Raw genomic sequence first — 21,988 nt, 5'->3', positions numbered from 1 at the left:
GAGGACTATTTTTAAATAAAATTAATTAAAAAATAAAACTAAATAAAAATTTAAAAAATTAAAAAATAAATAAATAAATAAATAAGGATAAAAAGGTCATTAGAAGAGGAGAGAGAAGGAGTGGAAAGGGGGGGGGGTGCGGTGATGGGGTGGGAAAAACAGGCCTCTTTATTGAAATCCAATAGCCATACTTCACGTACTTCGACCAATCAGATTTTGCCACGTCATCCAATTATTGGAGGAAGAAGCAACCACACCTCGGCAAATAAATATTCATTTCCTTCCCCCGGCCCGCGGCTTCGAATCAGTCTCCCTCCAACAACGCAAAGCACATCAGAGCAGAGGCGAGAACAGATTCAAATAGAGGACAAGGGTCGGTTAGGGTTCCGTTTCGATGGGGGCCTCCCCATCCCTCCGCTTCCTTCTCCTTTGGATTGCCGTCGCCGCGGCCGCCGACGAGCTCTACTGCGACAGCTGGAGGCTCTCGGTGGAGACCAACAACGCCGGGTCCTGGAGCACAGTCCCTCCTCCGTGCCGCGGGTTCGTCGAAGAGTATATGAGCGGCGAGCGGTACGCATCCGATTCTAATGTTGTAGCCCTAGAATCTCTGGCGTTTGCCAAGAGCGTCCGGACCGCCGACGACGGGAAGGACGCCTGGATCTTCGACGTCGACGAGACGCTTCTCTCGAATATTCCTTATTATGCGTCCAACGGATACGGGTATGCCCTGCATTTCTTTCCCCCTTTGAATTTTCTGGTTCCAGTTTGATAAAAAATAATAATAATAAAATATTGCATTTCTATTTAATAGTTTGGCAATTCTATGTTATCAATAAGCCACAATGGAGAAATAACGTTGAGAAGACTGAATGGTGTTAGTAGGCTGTTAATTCCTACCAGTTTCTAGTTTAAGCTCACCCAGTAAATGTATGTGAAAATTATCAAAGAGATGAAAATAAAGAGCAGGTTTTGTTAATGCAAATAGATTTTGATTGGATAATCTAACTGGATAAACTAATAACGCTAGTAAATGATAATTCTAGAAACCTGGATTAATAAAATTCCTCGAAAACTCTGCTCACAACAAAATTTGGTAAAAATACTTCAAAATAGGAAAAAAAAAACAAATCCTTTCATGTCTGAGAGCACCCACATTGGTGTTAATGTGTGGGTGTTATAACAACCAAATGGTGTTACAACCATTATGGGTGGGTGTTATAACACTTACACACGTCAGCATTCAATTCTTTGAATGCAGTTAATGAGCATATGCTTTTTGAAGAGGTGTCATATATGAACTTCAAACCAATGCAGATGCCCTAAGAAAGATGATACTCAAATATTAAAAAAATCTTTAAAGCATTAGTTTTGTCATTCAAGAGTGCCTGTATGTAGTAAATTGTGGTGTAGCACAAGCTAGCTGCAGGTGCAACCTGCTCTAGTGTTTATATGCAATTTGGGCCGAGGCCTTTTCAGAGAAGAGAGAGAAATTATTTACTTTTGCTCTAATTTTTATCAAAACACTCCACCCTTGTTCCTTACACTGGTCTTTTGAAGTAGCAAAAATGACCTTAGTTTGTGGATGCCTTTCTGTTATCATGGAGAATTTTGAGATGCTTTCCATGATGAACAACATACAACATGTATTCATTGAATGCATGAGAGAGGCTCTTAGGGAGTGTAGATGATAAAAGAAGAGTAAGAGGGGATGGTGGCTGAAAAAGATTGAGAGATGGAAGTAAAGTTGAGGAAGAAGGAGAAAGAGAATTGGATGCTAGTTACTTGAATGGGATTAGTAGAATAGAAGATAAAGATGAGAATAGAATGGAAGAAAGAAAATTGGCAGCTGCTTTTAAGAGTTTGAGTTTGGACAGGAGATCTCATGGTACATAAAGGAGAACCAAGTTTGCACAGGCTTGTCAAACCAGCTGAATGCCAAAACTAGTCAATCATTTGGTTCAACAATATTTTTTTTTAATCATTGGTTTAGACTTGATTTATTAGTAATTTTTTCTTGAACAGTTTGATGATTTTTTGAAATTATTTATAGCGTCTTTTTAATGTTATTGAGTTTCTACAACTTGTCTAGATTTTTGTATTTGTGGTTTTCAAAGGAAATGGACTAATCTATGACATCAGATAAGAAAATATGAAATTGATGTGGTACTATACTATATTTGTTTTAATCATTTAAGAGCAAGTACTATTACCTATGTGATTAGTTTTGACCTAAGAGACAATAACAAAAACTTATTATTTTTTTCCAAATTGAACTGGTGCCTATTATAAGCCTATCACCTAGTTATTTTGTCCTATTTCCTCACTAGTCTTCACTATCATTTGCCCTCGTTCTTTTTAACGTGATTTCTAACTCTAAAATCTTCATTTGTATCACATAGATTCAATTATAATGATAATTTGCACACTAATAGCTATAAATCTTCAATTGGTAGCGCAGATTTAGTTATAACTGATAATTTGTGGCATTAATTTGTATCAAAGTAAAATCTACTATCATGCCTATGCTACTTGAACTTGATCATTTCACATATTTCTTCTGAAACTTAGAGTGTGCTTTGCTCAATCTTGCATCTATTATGTTTGCATTCATTCTGTTTCTTGTTTGACATTTTGGAAGATCAAAGCTCTTCAATGTGACTTCATTCAATGAATGGGTAAATTTGGCAAGTGCACCAGCTTTACCAGCCAGTTTAAGGCTGTATGAAGACCTCTTAATCCTTGGATTTCAAATGATTCTCCTTACTGGGCGAACTGAATCTCAAAGGAAAATCACAGAAGACAACCTATTGTTAACAGGATACCGGTATTGGAAACGTCTCATATTGAGGTACATTGTCTTATTTGTTGGCTTCTGTAAAGTAGAATTCTATGTTGCATCTAATATGATTATGTTACACCACAACTTGAAAAATTAGGGAACTGTGATGCAGGTTTGTTTCTATCAAAATATTTTCATTTGATCCATAGTAGTTCAAATACATGCAGGCTGGAAGTATTAATATATTTAGAATGCACAGAAGGTTCAATACTCAGTAAGACATGGTTGTTGCCAAAATGCATTTGAAATTAATTTATAAAAGTTTTCTTCATCTGAACTACTGTTTCGCTTATCCAATATCAAGTTGTTTGGTTCAATATCTGCATGTATCACTGAGTGTTATTTACAGAAACAGGAAAGCTGTAAAGGAGTCTGCATTGATTGTGAAATTAGTTCTGTTTATACATTACTTATAACCATGTGTTCTTTCGGTATAGGTAAATATTGAACACCGAGAGAATGTGAATGTAGCGATTTGATAGTTTGCACATGAAACCATTTATGCAAGACTATATAAGATTCATGTTTGTAGGTCTAGACAATCTTGATGCTGACTATCTAGGTTAAATATAATTTTACAAGCGTAAGACCCACATCCACAATTTTGCACAACAATAACAATAACAACGAAGAGTGGGGTCAACAGTTTTATGAGAATTAAATATACTATTTGTTCAAATTGGGCAAACAAGTTGAATTGATGCATCATAATTTGTTTTCTGTAGTTATTGATAGAACTTGGGGCAGAAATAAACTTATTATTGACATTACGATGATAGTACAAGGTATACCACTTCATAGAAGTGGTAACATTAGTGATAATAGAGAGAAACACAAACAGAAATGACATATACAATATATGCTAATGTAAAATGTTATCACAATGAGAAAGAGATTATTGTTTGATACCTTCCTTTAAATTCCCCTCAATTTGAAGGTATTGGAAGAATTTTTGAGTCTGAATGAAACCTTGTACAAATTTATAGATTATCGAAGCAAGTTGGACCACATATCTAGCTTAGAGAATGATCTATACAAATTTCAAGATGAGGAGATATTTGTAAAACATTTAAGCAAACAAGGAGGTTCTAGATCACGAATTGAATGGCATAATTTTTAGATTACCAATTAGCCTATTAATCATCCTCGTCTCTTTCCTCTTCCTTTTTTTTCTCTTCCTTTTACCTAAAGTTTTTCTTTTCTTTTCTCTTCCTTTTCCCTAGAGATTTTTTTACGCCTTCGATTTCTTTTCTTCCTCAATCTACACCTTAGAGTAAACAGAGCATCAATTTGTTGATGCAAAAAATCCCAATTCTAAGATTGGATTGACATCGATAACATGTCAAAGTTAGGGATATGAGGTTGTATTGATATTATTTGAGAAGAGAAGTTCCACGTCTATCTTATATATATGAAGAACATGACTATAACATCCTTTACCTAAATGCTAGCTAAATGTCAAACAATTTGCATGCATTATTATGGTCGGCACTTTTCTTGAACATGTTCTCCTAGGCCTAGCAAACAGTTAGAAGCACAGCTTGTTGTTGATTTAATCTTTGCTCATTGCACTGTTCGTTAGAGCAAATGAAATCAATCCTTAGGTTCTTGCTACAACTTTGCATGCACAATTTGATTGATATAAAAATAACGTCGAGGACAGGGAAGCGTTTGAGGTGGGCAAGCCTGCAGTGAGGTTTAAGTCGGAACGGAGGGCGGAATTGGAAGGTGAAGGGTTCAGGATTCATGGCAACTCCGGGGATCAATGGAGCGACCTGTTGGGTTCCCCCATGGCCACGCGATCCTTTAAACTCCCAAATCCCATGTATTATATTTGATTGATGGAACAAACTAATTCACATCAATACAAATTGCCTAATCTTATTATTATTATGTACATAATCAGCAAGAATTTGGTTAATTATTTGTTTATTGTTAAGATAAACAACTGTGTCTATTCCTGCTTAATTTGTGCATAATTTTAAAATAATAAATTTGTATAGAATATATTCGGTTTTTTTATAATTTAAATATAGAACCTTTTTAATTTATTTAAATTTAGAATATTTTTAATGCCAAAGAACAATTATGACTTGTATATCTTTGAAAACGAAGAGATATTTTCATGTGGCTAATACGAGGGCAATGAGTCATGATTAGAATCCTTAGTATGTGTATTATGCTTCCTTAATATATAATACGTATAGCAATTGAATGAGAGAAAGAGATGAGTTCAATAATTATGAGTTAATAATTTAATGAAAATTAATTTGTTTAAATTAATTCATTAGAGTTTATTTAAAATATCATTGAACATTAATTCAATTTTAAAATAAATTATAGAGGTCTAATTAAAAGTTGAATTAAATTACGTTCACAAAAAATTGTAAAATAATTTAATTGTTTTTTTCATAGTTGGATAGAGAAATAAATTTTAAAATAAAATATTTTTGATGATAAATAATTTATAAAAATGTTATATATATATATATATATATTAAAAGTTTAAAAGTATTTTTCAATTAATCTAAAATAAAAAAATTGATTGGTCTAGGAATCAAATAAATAAGAGTAAAAATCAACCTTTTTATTGGAATAAATATATTTTGTCATTTATTATCAAAATAATACCTTATCTCGCCTCAATGAATTTTTATTTTTAATAAGCATTTTTATTCAACAGTTATATATAATTATAATAAAAAATTAGATTGAAACATGTTAAAACGTTTTGACGATACCAACGATTATAATAATTATTAATTTTCATAAATAAAGATACATAGTTGTAGATACGCGCAGTCAATTGCCTCTTATTCTTGTCATAGTAGCTCATCTATCAACACTAACTTCCATCTTCTATTAATGCTAACACCTCTGCTGCCATGTCACAGAACGGCCGCATAAACAAGTTAAGGGCCAAACAGTTACGACTGCTTCTTCGTCAAAATAAATTTTTAGTTTATGAGATAAACCATGAATCGATCTAAGAAAACAAATTTTTAAAACTTCGACTTCCATTTCACTTCCTCAGCAGACATTCCCCCAGTTGTATCAAAGCAAAATTTTGATCAATCCTAGATCCAATCTACTTTTTAACTTCTGTCCAACCTGTTTGATTAATTGTTTGAGTGAGTTTTTCTGTTTTGGAAGTTCATTTGTGTTTCTTCACCCTAAGGGGCGAGGTCAGCAATAATTCCCGTCCAGAGTGGTGCAACAATAAGCAGCACCGCGTGCTGGGTTGTGCAGCAGCAGGCATCATGCGCCGTGCTACCCACTGCTTGTGCACAGCTGGTTCATGCACACCCTCCTGAACATGTTTCACCACTGACCGCTGCTCAGAATACAATGGACTTAACCGAGATCTTTAGAAAAAAGGGTACAAGTTTGCTAGTAAAACTGGAGCAAAGCCATAATTAACTTCGAACAAAATTATATAGCGAATCGTTTCTAACCTCTTCCTGAGTTCTTGCCATACTTCCATAGTTAAGACTGAAAAGGTCATAATTTACAGGGATTGCTACTACCTTTCCACATTTAATTTCGTTCAATATAAGCGAAAGCCGCAACACAATCAAGTGGGATTGAATTTTGTGAATTACAATCAAGTGGGAACCTCCTTGCTTGATGCAGGTGGTAGCGTCAAAGGCTGTCCCAGTTAAAAATTCTTGGGCATGACCTGCTCATATATTATCACAATCAAAGGGAGAGTGTTAAAAATGTGTAAATATTCATGCTTTAATAAATAATTATCCTTCCAGACGATATAAAGAATCTCAATGAGATATCTTATAATTCCGCACAATGAGATTCGATCAGTAATTGCATGATTCTGAAAATATTGTGGCAAATTAGGATACAGCAGGTCAGAGGAAAGCTCATATGAAGTATAGAATGTCTCAATATTAAACAATCTTAAATTGGGTAAAATGTGGTTGAAACATTAGCCTTGCAGTATGCATGTGTTAAAATGTGTAAATTTAGGTGAGACCAATAAATTTTATAGTTAGACAAATTGAAAATACACACGAGGAATAGAAGCCAGTCAAACAAAACTTAATTAAAATGAAGAGTGATATAGTCTAGCATGCCTGCTAAATGGTGGAATAAGATCCATGCAGCCAACTCTAACTACCTGTCACTTAACACTGGATGATGATCACATGGAATACTAATACAATGAGTGCCATTAAATAAATTAACACAAAGGGGTTGAAGATCAGTGAAAAAAGTTTACTACTTGGATGTGACTTTTACTTACCTAAAACATTTTATAATATGGTTAACTTCATTTATTTAAATTAGCAGACAGTTTAGTATAACCCCAGGTTGCTTCAATATATTGCTGAAGCATAAAAAGTATGTGTACCTCAAATATCATCAGAAAACTGCTCCATAGCTCTCTTGCTTCATTTTCATTAGGCTGCTCTCTATGTCTTTCAGTGCAGGTCTATAACTGCATGTAAGAAACGAAATGAACCATACCCTAAATAAACTCGTATAAAAAATATCCTATTCTTCTAAAACAAAATATCAATTTAAAATACCATCTTGAATTACTTATTCTACTGAACAGGAGGATCCACCAAAATAAGCTCTTATAAAGTTTTAAAAAACTCAGAAAATAAAATAAGATTCATAATTGTATCACCATTTTCAACCAAAGGGAACTCCACCCTTGACAAGTTACAGATATTTTAAATTTAGGTGACCTTTTGAATAAGATAAGAAACTGTTATGTCATCTGAGGTTTAGTTCAAGAAACATAATTTTGCATGAAGTTTTTTTGCATCTCTATGTTCCTTCTCATTCTTCAAGCAAGTCAGCTTTCACTTTTTTAATTTTCTTTTTGATCATCCATTCAATGAGTAAAGAATGCCATGACCAATCCTAAGGCATAAATGTTCTTTGTAGTCCTAATATAATCAAGGCATTTGAAAATGATAATGCTAAAAAGGATGAGTGTGGGCATCAAAAATGGGTATATAAGTATGACAAAGTCAGATGAACACGCATTATATTTTTTTCTCATATAACTCTTAGAGGAGTTTTCATGAGACAATTTGAGTTTAAGTATGCAAGAGGATAATGTATAATATAATCATCACTTGTTTCATAATAAGTATGACAAAGTCCAATGAACAAGTATTAAAATTATTTCATCATAATCATTACAATTTTATTTTTAATATTGGCATACATCTCTTGTGTAAGCTTAGTAGAACTTTTAGTAGGATGGCTATAATTTGATAAGAAAATCAATTCTGTAGGTTTACAAGTCTTAATAGACTTTTTAGTTGTTAATGGACTTCTTGCATTGTTATTTAATTATGCTTGTTTAGTTATATTCCCTTTTCACCTCTTGGGTAATCTGAACAAAGGTTCAAAATCTTATTGTGAACCAAGGTTTTAGTGCCAAGCAGGAAAGAGATATGTTGGTGATGCCTATGATATGTTGAGCTTATGTCAATCAACAAGATAAGAAATCACCATTGAGATGCGGTAATTACTGCTGAAGTGAGGTGATTTCAAACCTCAGAACTTAGTTTTGCTTTCCGTCATGGGCTAGGAGTCACAAGAAGGGAAGGAAAATCCAATTGGAAAGCTCATCAAAGATGTCAATATCAAAAGTGTCTTTAAAATCACTTTTAAAAGTCTTCACTAAAGTTCTACAACATGCCGACATCAAATTCTCCTTAAAAGAATTAAGTTATCAGGAGGCCCTACTAAAGTTTAAGTCCTATGGTACAATTAAAAGATTTTTATCCTCAAGAGAACGATCACCATGTTGAATGATTGTCTTAGGTCAACATTTAAAATTTCTAGCAGTGTCAGAGTTTCAATGTTTGGCTGAAACTTTATGGTTTCGATATGGTATCATACTCCACTAAAACGATTTAAGTACTTATTTACTTTGAATACCAGTGCATACCGATTAAAAAAATCTTTTCATTAATATTTGAGAGCAATATGCACATATCCAATAAGATAAATTTAGCCTAATAGAGTTTAAAAACTTAGTAGGATATTTTAATGAATTTAAAGTCTCAAAAGACATTTATTGGAAAAAGCTAAACTTCAAGGGAGGCAAAATGTAGTAACGTCAAAGGAAACAAAACCCAAATGCCACTTATCAAGAGCCAAATGCTTAGTCCGTGTAGGACTTGTGACAAATCTATTTGCTAAGGACAACCTTCACTTAAGAATTTAACTTCTATAAGACAAACATTACAACCTAAGAGATGGTTTAGACTGAAGCCATGTTTACACAATACGAAAGATGTTTGGCCAAATGACCTAGTTGCTTATAATAATCGACAAGCAAGTGCAATAATCAAATTTGAGAAAGTTATTTTCCCTATAATATATCTAAAAGTCATCCTCCATTATTTCAAGTTGAGGGTTCTAAGGAGCCAATTTAGATCACACATTTCTTTGTCTGCATAACCATCAAAATGAGGCTAATTTCTTAAGCATGCGTCCTAGATTTAAGGCGGCAGATGGACTCATAGTTTATAAAATGACATAAATATTTACAAGAAAAGAAAAATAAATAGTTACAAGATAGGAGACCACATTTAGGTACTGACACGACATAGCATCACACTAACTTGTGCAAGGGGCTTCAAATTTACAAATTGTCTCCTTTAAATTGAGCTTTGGTAAGCACAATAAGGAAGACAACTAAAGTTTTCTTAGATGGGGAATAGGGATGAACTTGCTACTTAAGCAAAAAAGGAAGAGAGGTCACAATAGATTTGTGATTGTCAAGTGATCTTGAATTCGACAAGAGGTGTAGAGCAAGTGCTGCAAAGCTAGATTTGATCAAGAGTTATGGCAAGGACAGTGTGAACATTGTTGATGAACATTGAGAAGGCTATTGGGAAGCACATCTAAAAAACTATAGGAGTTAAGGAGAAAATATTACTTATCAATGGGAGTCTATTGATATCGGGAAAGAAAAGGTGCATAGATGAAAGAGAGACAAGGATCTCAATGGTTGGTTGAGGTGCAACACTAGGGAACTTATTCATAAAGGAGAGTGGTGATGGGAAAGGAGGTGCACAAGATGGCGGTTTAGGCTGGTAGAGAAGGGACTTACAAGGGAAGAGGTTGGATGCAAGTCTAAAGCAAGCACGCAAAGTAGGCACTCTAGGTGTCAATTTTTGTAATAGTTACCACTTGTGGAAAAGGTGGAAGGATGTGTGGGTTTACAATTCAATTATAATTGTGCCTTCTAAGACGTTGGAGATGCAGGAAGCATTCTGGGTTCGGGTGGATTGGTCGATTGGCAAGAAGGTCTTGCCCCCATGTGCTTGTTGTCACCAATAGGTGGGATGGGAATATGTAGTAGACGAAGGAACATAGGTGCAATTGTTGTTTTATAGTGAAGAATTCATAGGGATCAAATTCAAAAAAGTTGGGATATAAAGGGAGGAGTGAATCAGTGTTAGCTTCATTATAGTGATTGGGGAAAATAAGAAAGAAACAACATGCGAGCATAGAAAGAACAAGAGCACATACACTTTTAACACTATCACCACTTAATGTAGTACTAAAGCCACACCAAGACTAATAGTATTAAGAAGAAAATTCCTAGAGATACAGGAATGAGATTTCTTTTAAAGACTACAACCTAAACAAACTTGAAAATAACAAAAATAAAATCATGCCCTAAACAAACTTATACCAAAGTACCCTATCTCCAGAAACAAGACGTCTGCCAATTCAAAAGACTGCCTTGTGTATCTTATTCACTTAAACATGAGAATCTACCAAAAGAAACTCTTAGAAAGTCTAAAAAACTAAAATATGATTTCTAATTGCATTAATACTCATGAAAAAAATATGTGAATAGAAAGTGCTAAAGAGAATATTGGATAGGGGAATACAGGCATATGAGACTGTTGCGTGCTTGGACAGCACGTCTGTGTTCAGCAGTAAGCTTCATGACCTCTGCATACAATGCATCACATCTGCTCTGTTCTTTCATCAACAGATCCTAAAGCAAGCAAATCAGGAAAGTTCTTTAATCTTTTATATGCCAGTGACCAATAATCCTGCATGTGTATATAACTTGGTAATTCACAAACACTTGCGGACCAGATCAGAAATCCAAATGAACTAAAATTCTTGGAATTCTAACCAAGGAGAAAATACCAAAGTCATGAGTACTTATTTTATTAAACAATAAATGAAGTTTCATTGGTAAAACTTTATTTACAGCAATAATACGAACACAGTTGGCTTTGGTTAACATGCTAATAAACACTGCATAAGTGAGAACCTAGAAAATGAATCTGTTGTATATAACCTTCCTAAAACATTTTCTTAAATGATAGCATCTGTAAGCTATCCTTTCAAATTTCCGTAAAATCAAGCTTCCTGTAATGACAGTGATTCTAGTTTTGAGAACTCACCTTAAGCAACCTATTTTCAGAAGCATCTTTTCCTTCTGCACTTTCAGCTTCTGATTGAATAATGCCATCACTTGTTTGCAATAGGCTGACTTGTTCAGATCTATGTTTGTCCACTAGAATACGAAGATTTTCATTTTGTTTCAGACAGTTCTTCACCTGAGAATCCATGATTAGCAGTGTCATCCACACACAGAAGCCTACCATTTTCTATAATATTCTAAGCAGAATAGTTTCCATTTCAGCAAACAATGAAAAAAGTGCTAAACTTGCTCAAAAAAGTCATATTTATAGGCAAATCATCTTCTTAGTAAGGAGATAGAAGACGTATCTTCTTTTTTTGTATCATACCACCTCTAAGATGTGAAAAGTGATAAATGATATGTGTGAAAAATGTTAGCTGGGTTATTAGTTCACCTGTAATATACATAATTACACTAGGTACTTGTGTATTGTACTTTCTAAATACATGGGAGGAAGTTTATTCAATAGAGAAATAGGTGATATTTTTCTCAACTAAATAAACACTACGACTAAAAGGCTACTTAGCAACAAGTACCCAATAATGCTTCAAAAAGCATTGGTATTTTAATTTTTTAGCTGACGATGGAGCTGCTAATGCTTTATTTAGCATCGGAAAATTTCAAGAGATAACTGACATTTTTCCAAAACATCAGTAAAGCATGTAATCATCATGCCACAAATGATGTAGATTCTGTATATGCTACGAAACAATTTGATAATTTATGAAAGGAAAAGAATCCTGCTACACTATATTACTCATCTAACATAAACTCAACAGTCTCGTTTAGACATGAAATGCATTATAATCACCATGCCATGCCTAGATAAAAATTGCTTTCCAAAATAATAACAAAACCTAGGCATATGTAAAAAAACATTAGGAAGCATGTTAAGGTAGATGCTCTTAGTTTTGATGGTTGATTGAACCTACATGCAATTTCTTCATTGATTAGCCAAAATAAAAGACTATTTTGGTTGATACAAAATGGCCATCCTTTCAAACAAGCATAATCTGTATTTGAACAGCTAAGAAAAGAAATATTCAAGCCAACCTAAATAGGTTATGACTAGAACCATCCCCAATAGCCTTTGATGAAAAAGTTACTTTTCAACACACTTTAAGAATCAATTTTATAGTAGGTGGATAATTGTGAAACGAGACATTTTTAAGTATACCCAAGTATCAAAGTTTAAGGACCTATGACCTACACACATGCATTGCAATCTTTGACTGAACATTAAAGAAATTGTTATTCATTTTATTAATAAACTTGGCCAAAAAATTAAAAACGTGTTAAGTTGTTTGCCTCTAAGTTGATAGAAGCATTTTGCCATAAAACTTTTTAAATTGAACAATAACAAAGCCTCTTGCATTCAAGCAGTCACTTTGTTTGAATACCCTATATAAAATCAGCACTATTAGGGAAATTAACTAGCTTAAAATGTACTACAATTGTCATTCAATGAGTTAAAGCTACCATAAATTTTTTTTTTTAAAAAAAACTAGGATACTAGAAAGAAATAATTTTAATCCTAACTCTTCTACAAAAAGGTGAAATCCGCCACCCCAGCGGCCCCATACAGTCGGCCCCACGATCATTTGTGAGGAGGTAAATTGAGAAACTGCAGTTAGTCACGACGGAGGAGGGTATTGCTCGGCTTCGCTGAGATTCGAACCCTTGTCATCTTCTGCAAATTTTAATCCTAACTCTAATCCTAGCATAAAATGCTTTAATTTTTATACTAAGGGGCATCTGATGTCAAAATGCTAAAAAGAGTCCTAGCCGTAGAACCCTACTATGACATAAACATGAAAGGCTATTTTGAAAATCTAAGTGATGAAGAATTTGAAACATAGATATACCTTTGGAGATTGATTAAGTTGAGGAAAGAACTATAAGATTTCACGAAGTGAGTTATATCCTAATCATGACCACTATTTATCACTTAGGTTGGAGTTTTCAAAAAGGATCTGAATCCCAGTGTTAGCTCATTAGTAATTGTCTTATTTAAGTCAAGTAATTTTTATGTAAGTTTACCAAAAGAATAATTTTATTTTGGTTTATTCCCAATTTTGTTTAGGTTGGAATCTTTACTGCAAGGGACTCCAATCACCCATGTTAACTCATTTTTCATAACAAAGTTTCTTTCTGGCGACTTTAGTTTCTGATACCACATCACGTCTTCTGTCATTATCAGTCTTCCATTCATTAGCTAACACAGGTAATTAGAGTTCAGTGAGGACAATTGCAATCAACTAAATGGAACGATATATACCTGGCTCTCCCACTGCATGGCAGTCTCCATTGCTTCCTGATACGAAGCTGACAAGTTGGAATTATCTTCAAACAACCTCTCTATCTCTGAAGACTGAGAATCAATCTGCTGAGACAGATATAAGGTACTTAATTAATATAATAAGGTCTATTGTGTTTGATGACAATGATTACCTCCATAAGTAGTTTTTGTCGACTGCTTTCAAGCCTCTCAACCATAACTGCCATGTCATGCAACTGTTTTTCAAATTTTTCCTTGTCCTGATATTAAAGAGATAACATGGTGATGTTATAGATGAGCAAAATATTGGAAGCCAAACTAAAAGAATATTTAAACCCTATTAAAGACAACAGGAAGCCCATATGAATTAAGCAAAATCATGACATATTAAGTCAATAATTGTGTGCTTTCTGAAAGTGAATCCTCATTTATTAACATAAATTTTGTTGCAATTACATGATCCAAATTATGCAACCACAGTACTCGCTGCATTTTTTTTTTTTTTGGAATTCTCCCACACCAAGAAAGGTTATGGGTTTTATGTTGCACTCTTTAGGTGTCCATCTCTGCTGATCATTTCCTTTAGAATTAGATAATACTTTCTTTATGCATGTCTATCCACGTTGTACTAATCCACTAGATTGCTTGAGTCCATTGATGTCTATTTCAAATTTATCCACAGACCTTTTTATATTACTATCTTCACTGAAAATTAAAAATACCTATTGCTTTCAAAGAAAAAGTACTGCTGACATCATACATCCAATTGTTCAGACTGTCCCTTTCTGTTTTGTTTCATTTTCACAAATTTTTGTCATTGTCGTTGTCATTGTCACTGTTTTTTTTTTGAGACTATGCCTATGTTGTTGTAAAAAGCCCTTGACCTATGGTAGAATCATGCCATGAACGATCCATTTGCCCCTCTTTCATGGCATAAGAAGCAAATTCTCCACCTCGAATTTGGTTGGTTTTATGCTGATGGAACCATTGTATCCCTCTAAGGCTGCAAGATTAATATGTAAAACACATTCTCAGTTCTAGAATTTAGGGATAGAAAAATATTATATTTCTTATCATCCTTAGAGATAACTATTACACAGGTATAGTTTCATGATAAATCATAATTCTTAAACTACTGTGGCATTAAATTCATTAGACTAATAACCCTACAATATAATACTTTTAATATTCACCCACAAGTTAAAACATAGGCACTATCCATGACCAACTTGTTTTATAACTAAGCAAACTCTTATAAGCAAAAGCATAAACTAGGCATGGAAACAATGAACACAACAATAATCTCAATTAAATCCTACCAAATTAAATACCCACTGTTCCCAAATTATATGATACCTAAACTAAAACAATTGTCAACCAATTATTCAAATTTTAAATTGATTTCTTTTTCTTTGATTCCGTGTTTGCATCAACATGTGGACTAGATCTTATTTTACTAGGTATACATTGTTCCTAAAGTTGACCTGGCTTGACCTCTTGTCGGACCAAGCTTGACCTCTTGCTGAACTTAGCTTGACTTTGAGTTAAGGGTGCTATTTTTTGGCTATTCTGACATTGGTGTTTGCCTTCAAATGCACAAATGTCTCACTGCCGCTTTTTCATTTGTGCATTAGCCTATTAGTAAAATGTATCAAAGATGTTCCTCTCAATTATTTTAAAGAGTACTGCATATGAATGCAATGGCTACCATCCAAATCACAATAGAAGGTCTTCTAACAACATCAGAAGTTACTTCTAAAGACCATTAGTAAGCTTCTATGTTTGCACATCAGAAGTTTTTGAAACATGAATCAGTCAAATAAACAACATGCAGACAAATAGATCAAAGCAATGATCAAGACAGGGTTACAATAACAACCATTTACTAGCTCAATGGAATGCATAATAGCAAACAAACATTCTCCTGTTCAGTTAAATATTTGATAAAATGTAGCATATAGGGATTGTTGAGATTTTAGAATGTACCGAGGAAGATATCTTGCGCACAGCAAAATCTGAAGCATCTTCTGCGGGCATAAGAGAAAAACCAAAGTGAGAATTCCAATCTTGGAAAGAATATTCTAGAAGAGCAGAAAAACAACTTTTCTGGTAGTCATGGATTATCCTAGCAATTTTAAGTATACTTTGTTATTGATATTTAGTGAATAACCTGAAATCTTTTTATTCAAAGATGCAAGTTTATCTTCCAGCTCTTTCTTTTCAGATAACAGGGATGAGCAGCGTAACTGTTCTGCAGATAGTTTTTGCTGCTCTTGTTGCCTCAGCAGCAACTCTTGCTATGTCAGGAAGCAAGAAAGAGTAAATTAAAAGAGTCAACATATTATTCAAAGTAACAAAGGATAAGAGACAAAAAATTATTCACCTGTAATCCAGTTTTCAAATCCAATATTTCCTTTTCTAGGGAAAGGATGTGGTTTGGTGAGCCGCCAAACTGCATGTCACTGTGAGTAGTCCCCGTCAGTCCTTGTTGCTGCAGTAAATTTAGTTCTGCCCTTAAATCTGCTGCATCCTGTTCAGCCTACTGACAGAAGAAATATCAGCATTTGAAACTATTTGACTTCAACTCAACCATGAATTACATACTCGATATTGATCCTCTTCTGCTTCCTTTAACCGTTTCTTAATAGATCGAAGTTGTGAAAAAGCATCTTCCTGAATCAAGAGAAAATACTGAGTCTTAACCAAGAAACACAGATAACTATTTTTAGCTTATAATTAATTGGATACTCTGGCAACAATTGCTGCGTCCTTCTCAATGGAAATATCTTTTAGAGATTTTCTTAGCATAGGCAAACTATCTTGTTCCTGGCATAAATGAAACAACATAGAAATTAAAATAGTAACAAGAGTTTCTACAAGTTCAAGGCAACAATCTTTGCTAAGGTGTAATTTGTCATTTTTACCAAATCATTTAAGCGCTTCATCAATGAATCAATTTGAATTTCCTTTTCATCAAGCTGTAAAACAAAAGTATATCAGTCTTTGTTGGCTATCATAAGAAAATCTACCAATTTTGGTAGAATACCTTTGCCAACAGTTTCTGATTTTCCCTCTCGAGCTCTGCATTCCTATTCTCAGACTCCGTGAGTTGAGATGACAATACATATGTATCTCTCTGCATTGAGAACCAAAATCACTTGTAAATTCTTGTTAAACAAAAAAGACCAAGAAGAAATCACAAATACATCAAAAGGGAAAAACTAAAGAACTGAAAAGGAAAAAGGACACAAGAACCGCTTAAAGTTGATTGGCTACCCACTTACCTCAAAAAGTCAATCTATCACAAAAAAACAATTTATATATATTTATATTGTTAATACTCCCTCATGTGAGAGTGGTGCGGTGGGGTACTTGATTTGATTCACTCAAATCACTACATGAATAGATTAGATATTTTTAAAAATAGGCGAGATTCAAATCAAGATTCGAAATCTCAAGTTGTACCAAAGTTTCAAGTTTTGCCAAGAACTACACAATTGTGGTGCTATGTCAGTGTGCCGACTCATGATACTATTAGTGAATTGCAAGTAAAAGAAAGGAGATAAAAGTAGAAGAAAAGGGAAGAAGAAGAGAGGACAATTATATGTTTAAAGTAGCATTTTACAACAGCCTTTCTGTCTCATCTAGAGTGGTTTGTGCAAACACAAGTTATAAAAAAAAATTATTTGAATTCATCTTGATGTGTGTCATAGCATGCTAAGAGGTATTGAATTTTGTCATGAAACGATTCTCACCTGCATGACAAAATAGTTATCAGCGGGGCACGATACTCAGTGGTATGATCAGCATATGTGGCATAGGAAAGATTATTTATGCTAATTAGAATTGAGTTTTGATAACTTACCAAAACAATATATTTTGCCTGTATCACCTAACACAACATGAACACATAGAATGAGATTTCAAATCATGATACACATATCCAACTTTCTACCCTAATATCATATTAAACCACTTATTCTAAAAGCTCTGCATATTAAGAAAGAAACCATTTTATATATTTATATTGTTAACATAAATGAAATAATTGTTTTTAACCCTAGAACCATATTTACATGTTCATATACTGCACAAACCAAATGGACCTCAAACTCATCATCCTCTCTTTTGATCTTTTTCTTCATAGTAGAGACAAGTGGAAACTGAAGGAAAAAGGAGCCACCTATAAGTTACTATCCACTTGTAAGAACAAATTAATGTACACTTATAAGAACGAAGAAAACTTTAAAACATCTACAGTAGCCAAGAAAGAGGCCAAGAAAGCAATGAGTAGAGCCAAGAATAAAGCTTTCAAACACTTGTATCAGCATCTTGATGCCACAGAAGAGGAAAAGGGGTGTCTATAGAATAGCTAAAACGAGAAAAAGAAAAGCAAAGAATTTTATCCAAATAAGATGCATTAAAAAAAATCCAATAAGATACTAGTGAAGGATGAGGAAATAAAGAAACAATGGAAGAAGTATTTTCATCAATTTTGTAATGAAGGTTTAGGTACTAATTTAACTTAGGAAATTTAAATAAAATATAGAAATTTAAAATTTTCAATCCAGAAGCATAATAGGTATTAAATGGGATGAAAAATAGGAAAAACAGTAGGACAAGATCGGATGATATTCCAATAAATATATAGAAGTTCCTAAGTAGGATATTGAATGACTTACAAATTTATTCAATCTAATATTGAAAACGAAGAAAATATCTAATCCATGGAGGTAAATACTTTAGTCTCCTTATATAAAAACAAAGGAGGCATACAAAAAAAATTATGTAAATTATAGAAATATCAAACTAATGAGTCATACCATAAAATTTTGAAAAAGTGATAGAAAGAAGATTAAGAAAGGAGATCAAGGTGATCGAAAAATCAATTTGGATTCGTGCATGAAAGGTCAACGATAGAAGATATACATTTTCTCATACAACTAATTGAAAATTTTCAAAAAAAGAAGCAAAACTTACACACATATTCATTGACTAAAAAAACTTATGCTAGAGTCCCAAAGGGAATTACGTGGAGAATTCTAGAAAAAAGGTGTTAGCGTAGCATATATTGAAACAATTAAAGACAGGTATGAGGATGTAATGACAATAGTGAAGACTCCAACCAAATTAACCGAAGCATTTCTTATAAAAATAAGATTACATTAAGGAACAGCTCTAAATCCATATATTTTTACACTAATTATAGATGAACTCATTGAATACATTTAAAACGTGTTACCATGTTGCATGTTGTTTACAGGTAATATTGTTTTAATCGATGAGACACATGAAGGACTAAATGCTAAGCTCAAATCTTAGAGGGAGACACTGGAAGTTAAAGATTTTAAACTTAGTAGAATAAAGATATAATATTTATTAAATTTAAATTTAATAAACGTAGCAAGATAATTATTAAGATAGAAGATGATAAATTACCTTAAAATTTTAAGTATGTAACACAATTTTTACAAAAAAAATGGAGAGGTTGATAAGGATATTTTATATAGGATAGGATTGTTGAAATGGAAGAGAATGTTAGGTGTTCTTTATGATCGTAAGATACCTCTAAACCTGAAAGGAAAGTTTTATAAAATAATGACTAGACCTACTATGTTATATGGAGTTGAATGTTGAAATATAAAGTGAGCACACAAGCAGAAGATGAGAGTCGTAGAGATGAGAATGTTAGTTAAGGTGGTTGTGCGGACATATGAGGATGGATAAGATAAGAAATGAAAATATTAGAAAACAAATCAAAAAAAAACTTTATTAAGTGATATGTACTTAGGCAACCAATAAATGCCCTTGTTAAGTGATATGAGAACATGATAAATATACATATTAATCAAGGAAGGAGGAGACCAAGAAGACTTGGTTAATAGTGATAACACAGGATAAAATATATTTAAATATATATGATGACATAGTATGTGATCAAGACTAATAGCGTAGGAGGATCTATATAGCTGACCATATTTAGTGGGATAAAGGCTTGATGGTTGTCGTTGTTGTTGTAATAGAGACAAGGGGAATTGATTGCTTTCCCTCATTCCTTCCCTATGTTTGGACTCCCTTCCTCTCATTTAGACAAAGTGTCATGGTTTCTTTCCTATTGGTTTTCCTCTATGTCATTGCCACGCCATTTAGTTCACAGCAAGTAGACGAAACTTGAAAAGGTGATAAAGTTGACATGAAAATAACAACATTGTCAAAGCTTTGAAAAACTTTTCTCTAAAGGCTGTGACAGCTTTGTAAAATCCTGCAAATGTCCTAGTACATTTAGTAATGAACCCTATCAAAAACTCAAAAAATAACATGGCGTATTATCTAATGAACCAACATATCAAAAGAAAATAACCTCTGCTGCCACTCGATTCCCAGCCTCTGATCTCTGCGCGCCTGCAAGAGATAGCGAAAAAAAACTAGTAACTATTTCCAGAAAGACAGAAGATTGTGAAAACGAAGAAAGGTAGAGGACAAACAGTACCGTAGGGATTGGTGGATTCAAGATCTGAACCGGAAGGGACCTTGTGTATTCTCTCGGCGGCTCGCTTCTGGCGGATCTCTTCCAACTGGAATAGAAAAACGGAACTGTCGGAGATCTGGGAGAGAGATGACGAAGAAGAAGACGCAAGGATGGGAGAGATAACAAGGGACCAAATTACCGTTCGTCTTCCGCGGGAATGCGCATCCATGGCGAGGCGAGCAGCGAGATCGATACGGGAAGGTGAAGGAGGTTGGCTCTTTTGGTTTCCTTCTCAGGCGATCGCCGCCTTGTCGGGCTTTTTAGCCCCTTTTCTGAAATAATAATAATAATAATAATAAATAGGAAAATTAATAAAATATTAGTGGAGGGGAAATTTTCATTAAGAACCCTGAAGGTTTACTATTTTAAAACAGAATCCTGAAGTTTGACCTTTTTAAACCCTCTAATTTTTCACAATTGTTGTTTCCCAACCTCCTTCCCTACCTCATCTTCATGAGATTGACATAGAACATGAAGGGCTAAGCTCACTCATAGTTGGAGTAGAATAGACTCAAAGGGCCAAAGTAAGAGGTGAATGAAGCACAATGGTAGTCAAAGAGGTTGAAAGCGAAGTGGGTTGATGAGGCAATTGGTGAATTAAGGGAGTGTGGGCTTGAGCTTGGGAATGAATATCACATGGTGTTAGATGGAGTCTAGGTATGGTGATCAATAGATTAATGGGTAAAAATTAAAATGATATTGTTTTTCAATTCACTAAAGGGGAGTCTCAATTTGAATTTTTTTATCAAAAGGACATTCTACCTCACTGCTCAGTCGTGTATAATTACTCAACTACATTCTAGTGCTGTTTAATATTGTTATCTCCCGTAATCTTGAGTTAGTCAAACGGATTTGTAGTAGTTATGATTTTATATTTTTTATAAAAGATAAATATGTATATCATCAAAATACACAAACATACAAGTGACTAGACCCGACCACGATTCAGAATCGACGGTTTGACGGTTTGAAACCGCCGGTCCGCCGGTTCGACGGTTCATGGCAGGTCGACCTTTAACCTTAATCGCCCAAGACGGTTAAGGTTCACGGTTCGAAACCGCCGGTTCACGGTTCGCGACGGTTCGCAACGGTTCGAGATTATTATATTAAAAAATTTAAAATTTATAATTTATATAAAAGAAATATTGAAAAAAAGAGAGAAAAGTCGATGTAATTTAGTGGTGTCTATTCCAAGACCGATGAGAATTGTGTTCGTTCTCCATCAATTGCGTCTTAAAATGGATTTGAATTAAATAAATATAAATATAGTATATATATATAATTATATTAATTTTATAAACAAATGGTGTTGTAGAATAGTGGTGAGTATATGCGCTTGTGTCTTGGGATATCTTAATTCAATCCCCAGCAAAGACGTGTTAAATTATAATTTAATTAAATAAAAATAAATATATTTTATATACAAATGTATTGAACAGATATTAAATCATAACCATTGATAAAAAACGATCAAATGATCTTAACCGTTGAAAAAAAAATTAAAAAATAAAAAAAAATCAAACCGGGTTATTGTTGGAATCGGCAGTTCAACCGGCGGTTCGCCGGTTCCAAGGTATGGTATAGCTCTCCATCTAAGTGATCACTATCAAACATGTTGCCCCTCCCTACCTGTCATTCACGATGAATCATGGATAGAAAAGTGTCAGGCCAGCCTCTATCATCAATATCTTTTAGTTGTCTCCTGTGTCCATAGCTATCGCTAATATATAATTGTCTCCTATGTCATCCATAGTCACCAACTTAACTTAATAGGTGTCCAATCAACTAGCAGAGGTACGCTCCTGTGTCTGGTCCTCCTCCACACCCTAATCTATCCATCATCTGTCCTCTATACCTTCCATGTCCTCCCGACTCCAAAGCAATGGTAGAGCTAAGTGGTGT

The 21,988-nt window shown here is 33.9% G+C and overlaps 2 protein-coding genes across 2 annotated transcripts; one reads left to right on the top strand and one right to left on the bottom strand.

The window, feature by feature from the left end:
* Positions 1-325: 325 nt before the first annotated feature.
* On the top strand, positions 326-4,729 carry LOC141820449 (acid phosphatase 1-like). The gene is made up of 3 exons (XM_074707765.1): positions 326-720; positions 2,639-2,848; positions 4,503-4,729. The coding sequence occupies exons 1-3, from the start codon at positions 395-397 to the stop codon at positions 4,675-4,677; spliced, it is 711 nt and encodes a 236-aa protein (XP_074563866.1). The 5' UTR covers positions 326-394; the 3' UTR covers positions 4,678-4,729.
* A 1,721-nt stretch (positions 4,730-6,450) lies between these two features.
* On the bottom strand, positions 6,451-20,334 carry LOC141820405 (uncharacterized). The gene is made up of 16 exons (XM_074707713.1): positions 20,226-20,334; positions 20,048-20,132; positions 19,919-19,959; positions 16,604-16,693; positions 16,482-16,535; positions 16,306-16,383; positions 16,162-16,230; positions 15,941-16,096; positions 15,728-15,854; positions 15,544-15,584; positions 13,731-13,817; positions 13,558-13,662; positions 11,260-11,415; positions 10,732-10,841; positions 7,209-7,295; positions 6,451-6,518 (listed from the first exon to the last, which is right to left on the bottom strand). Exons 1-15 carry the CDS (start codon positions 20,253-20,255, stop codon positions 7,220-7,222), a joined length of 1,305 nt encoding a protein of 434 aa, XP_074563814.1. The 5' UTR covers positions 20,256-20,334; the 3' UTR covers positions 6,451-6,518; positions 7,209-7,219.
* Positions 20,335-21,988: the final 1,654 nt, after the last annotated feature.

Source organism: Curcuma longa, unplaced genomic scaffold (assembly GCF_044706935.1).
Source record: "Curcuma longa cultivar G26 ecotype Majalengka, Jawa Barat unplaced genomic scaffold, ITB_CL_G26_1.1 utg3290_np1212_1714210_RagTag, whole genome shotgun sequence".
NCBI lineage: Eukaryota > Viridiplantae > Streptophyta > Magnoliopsida > Zingiberales > Zingiberaceae > Curcuma > Curcuma longa.
The sequence above is the reverse complement of the archived record's forward strand: the minus strand, read 5'-3'. Positions and strand labels throughout refer to the sequence as shown.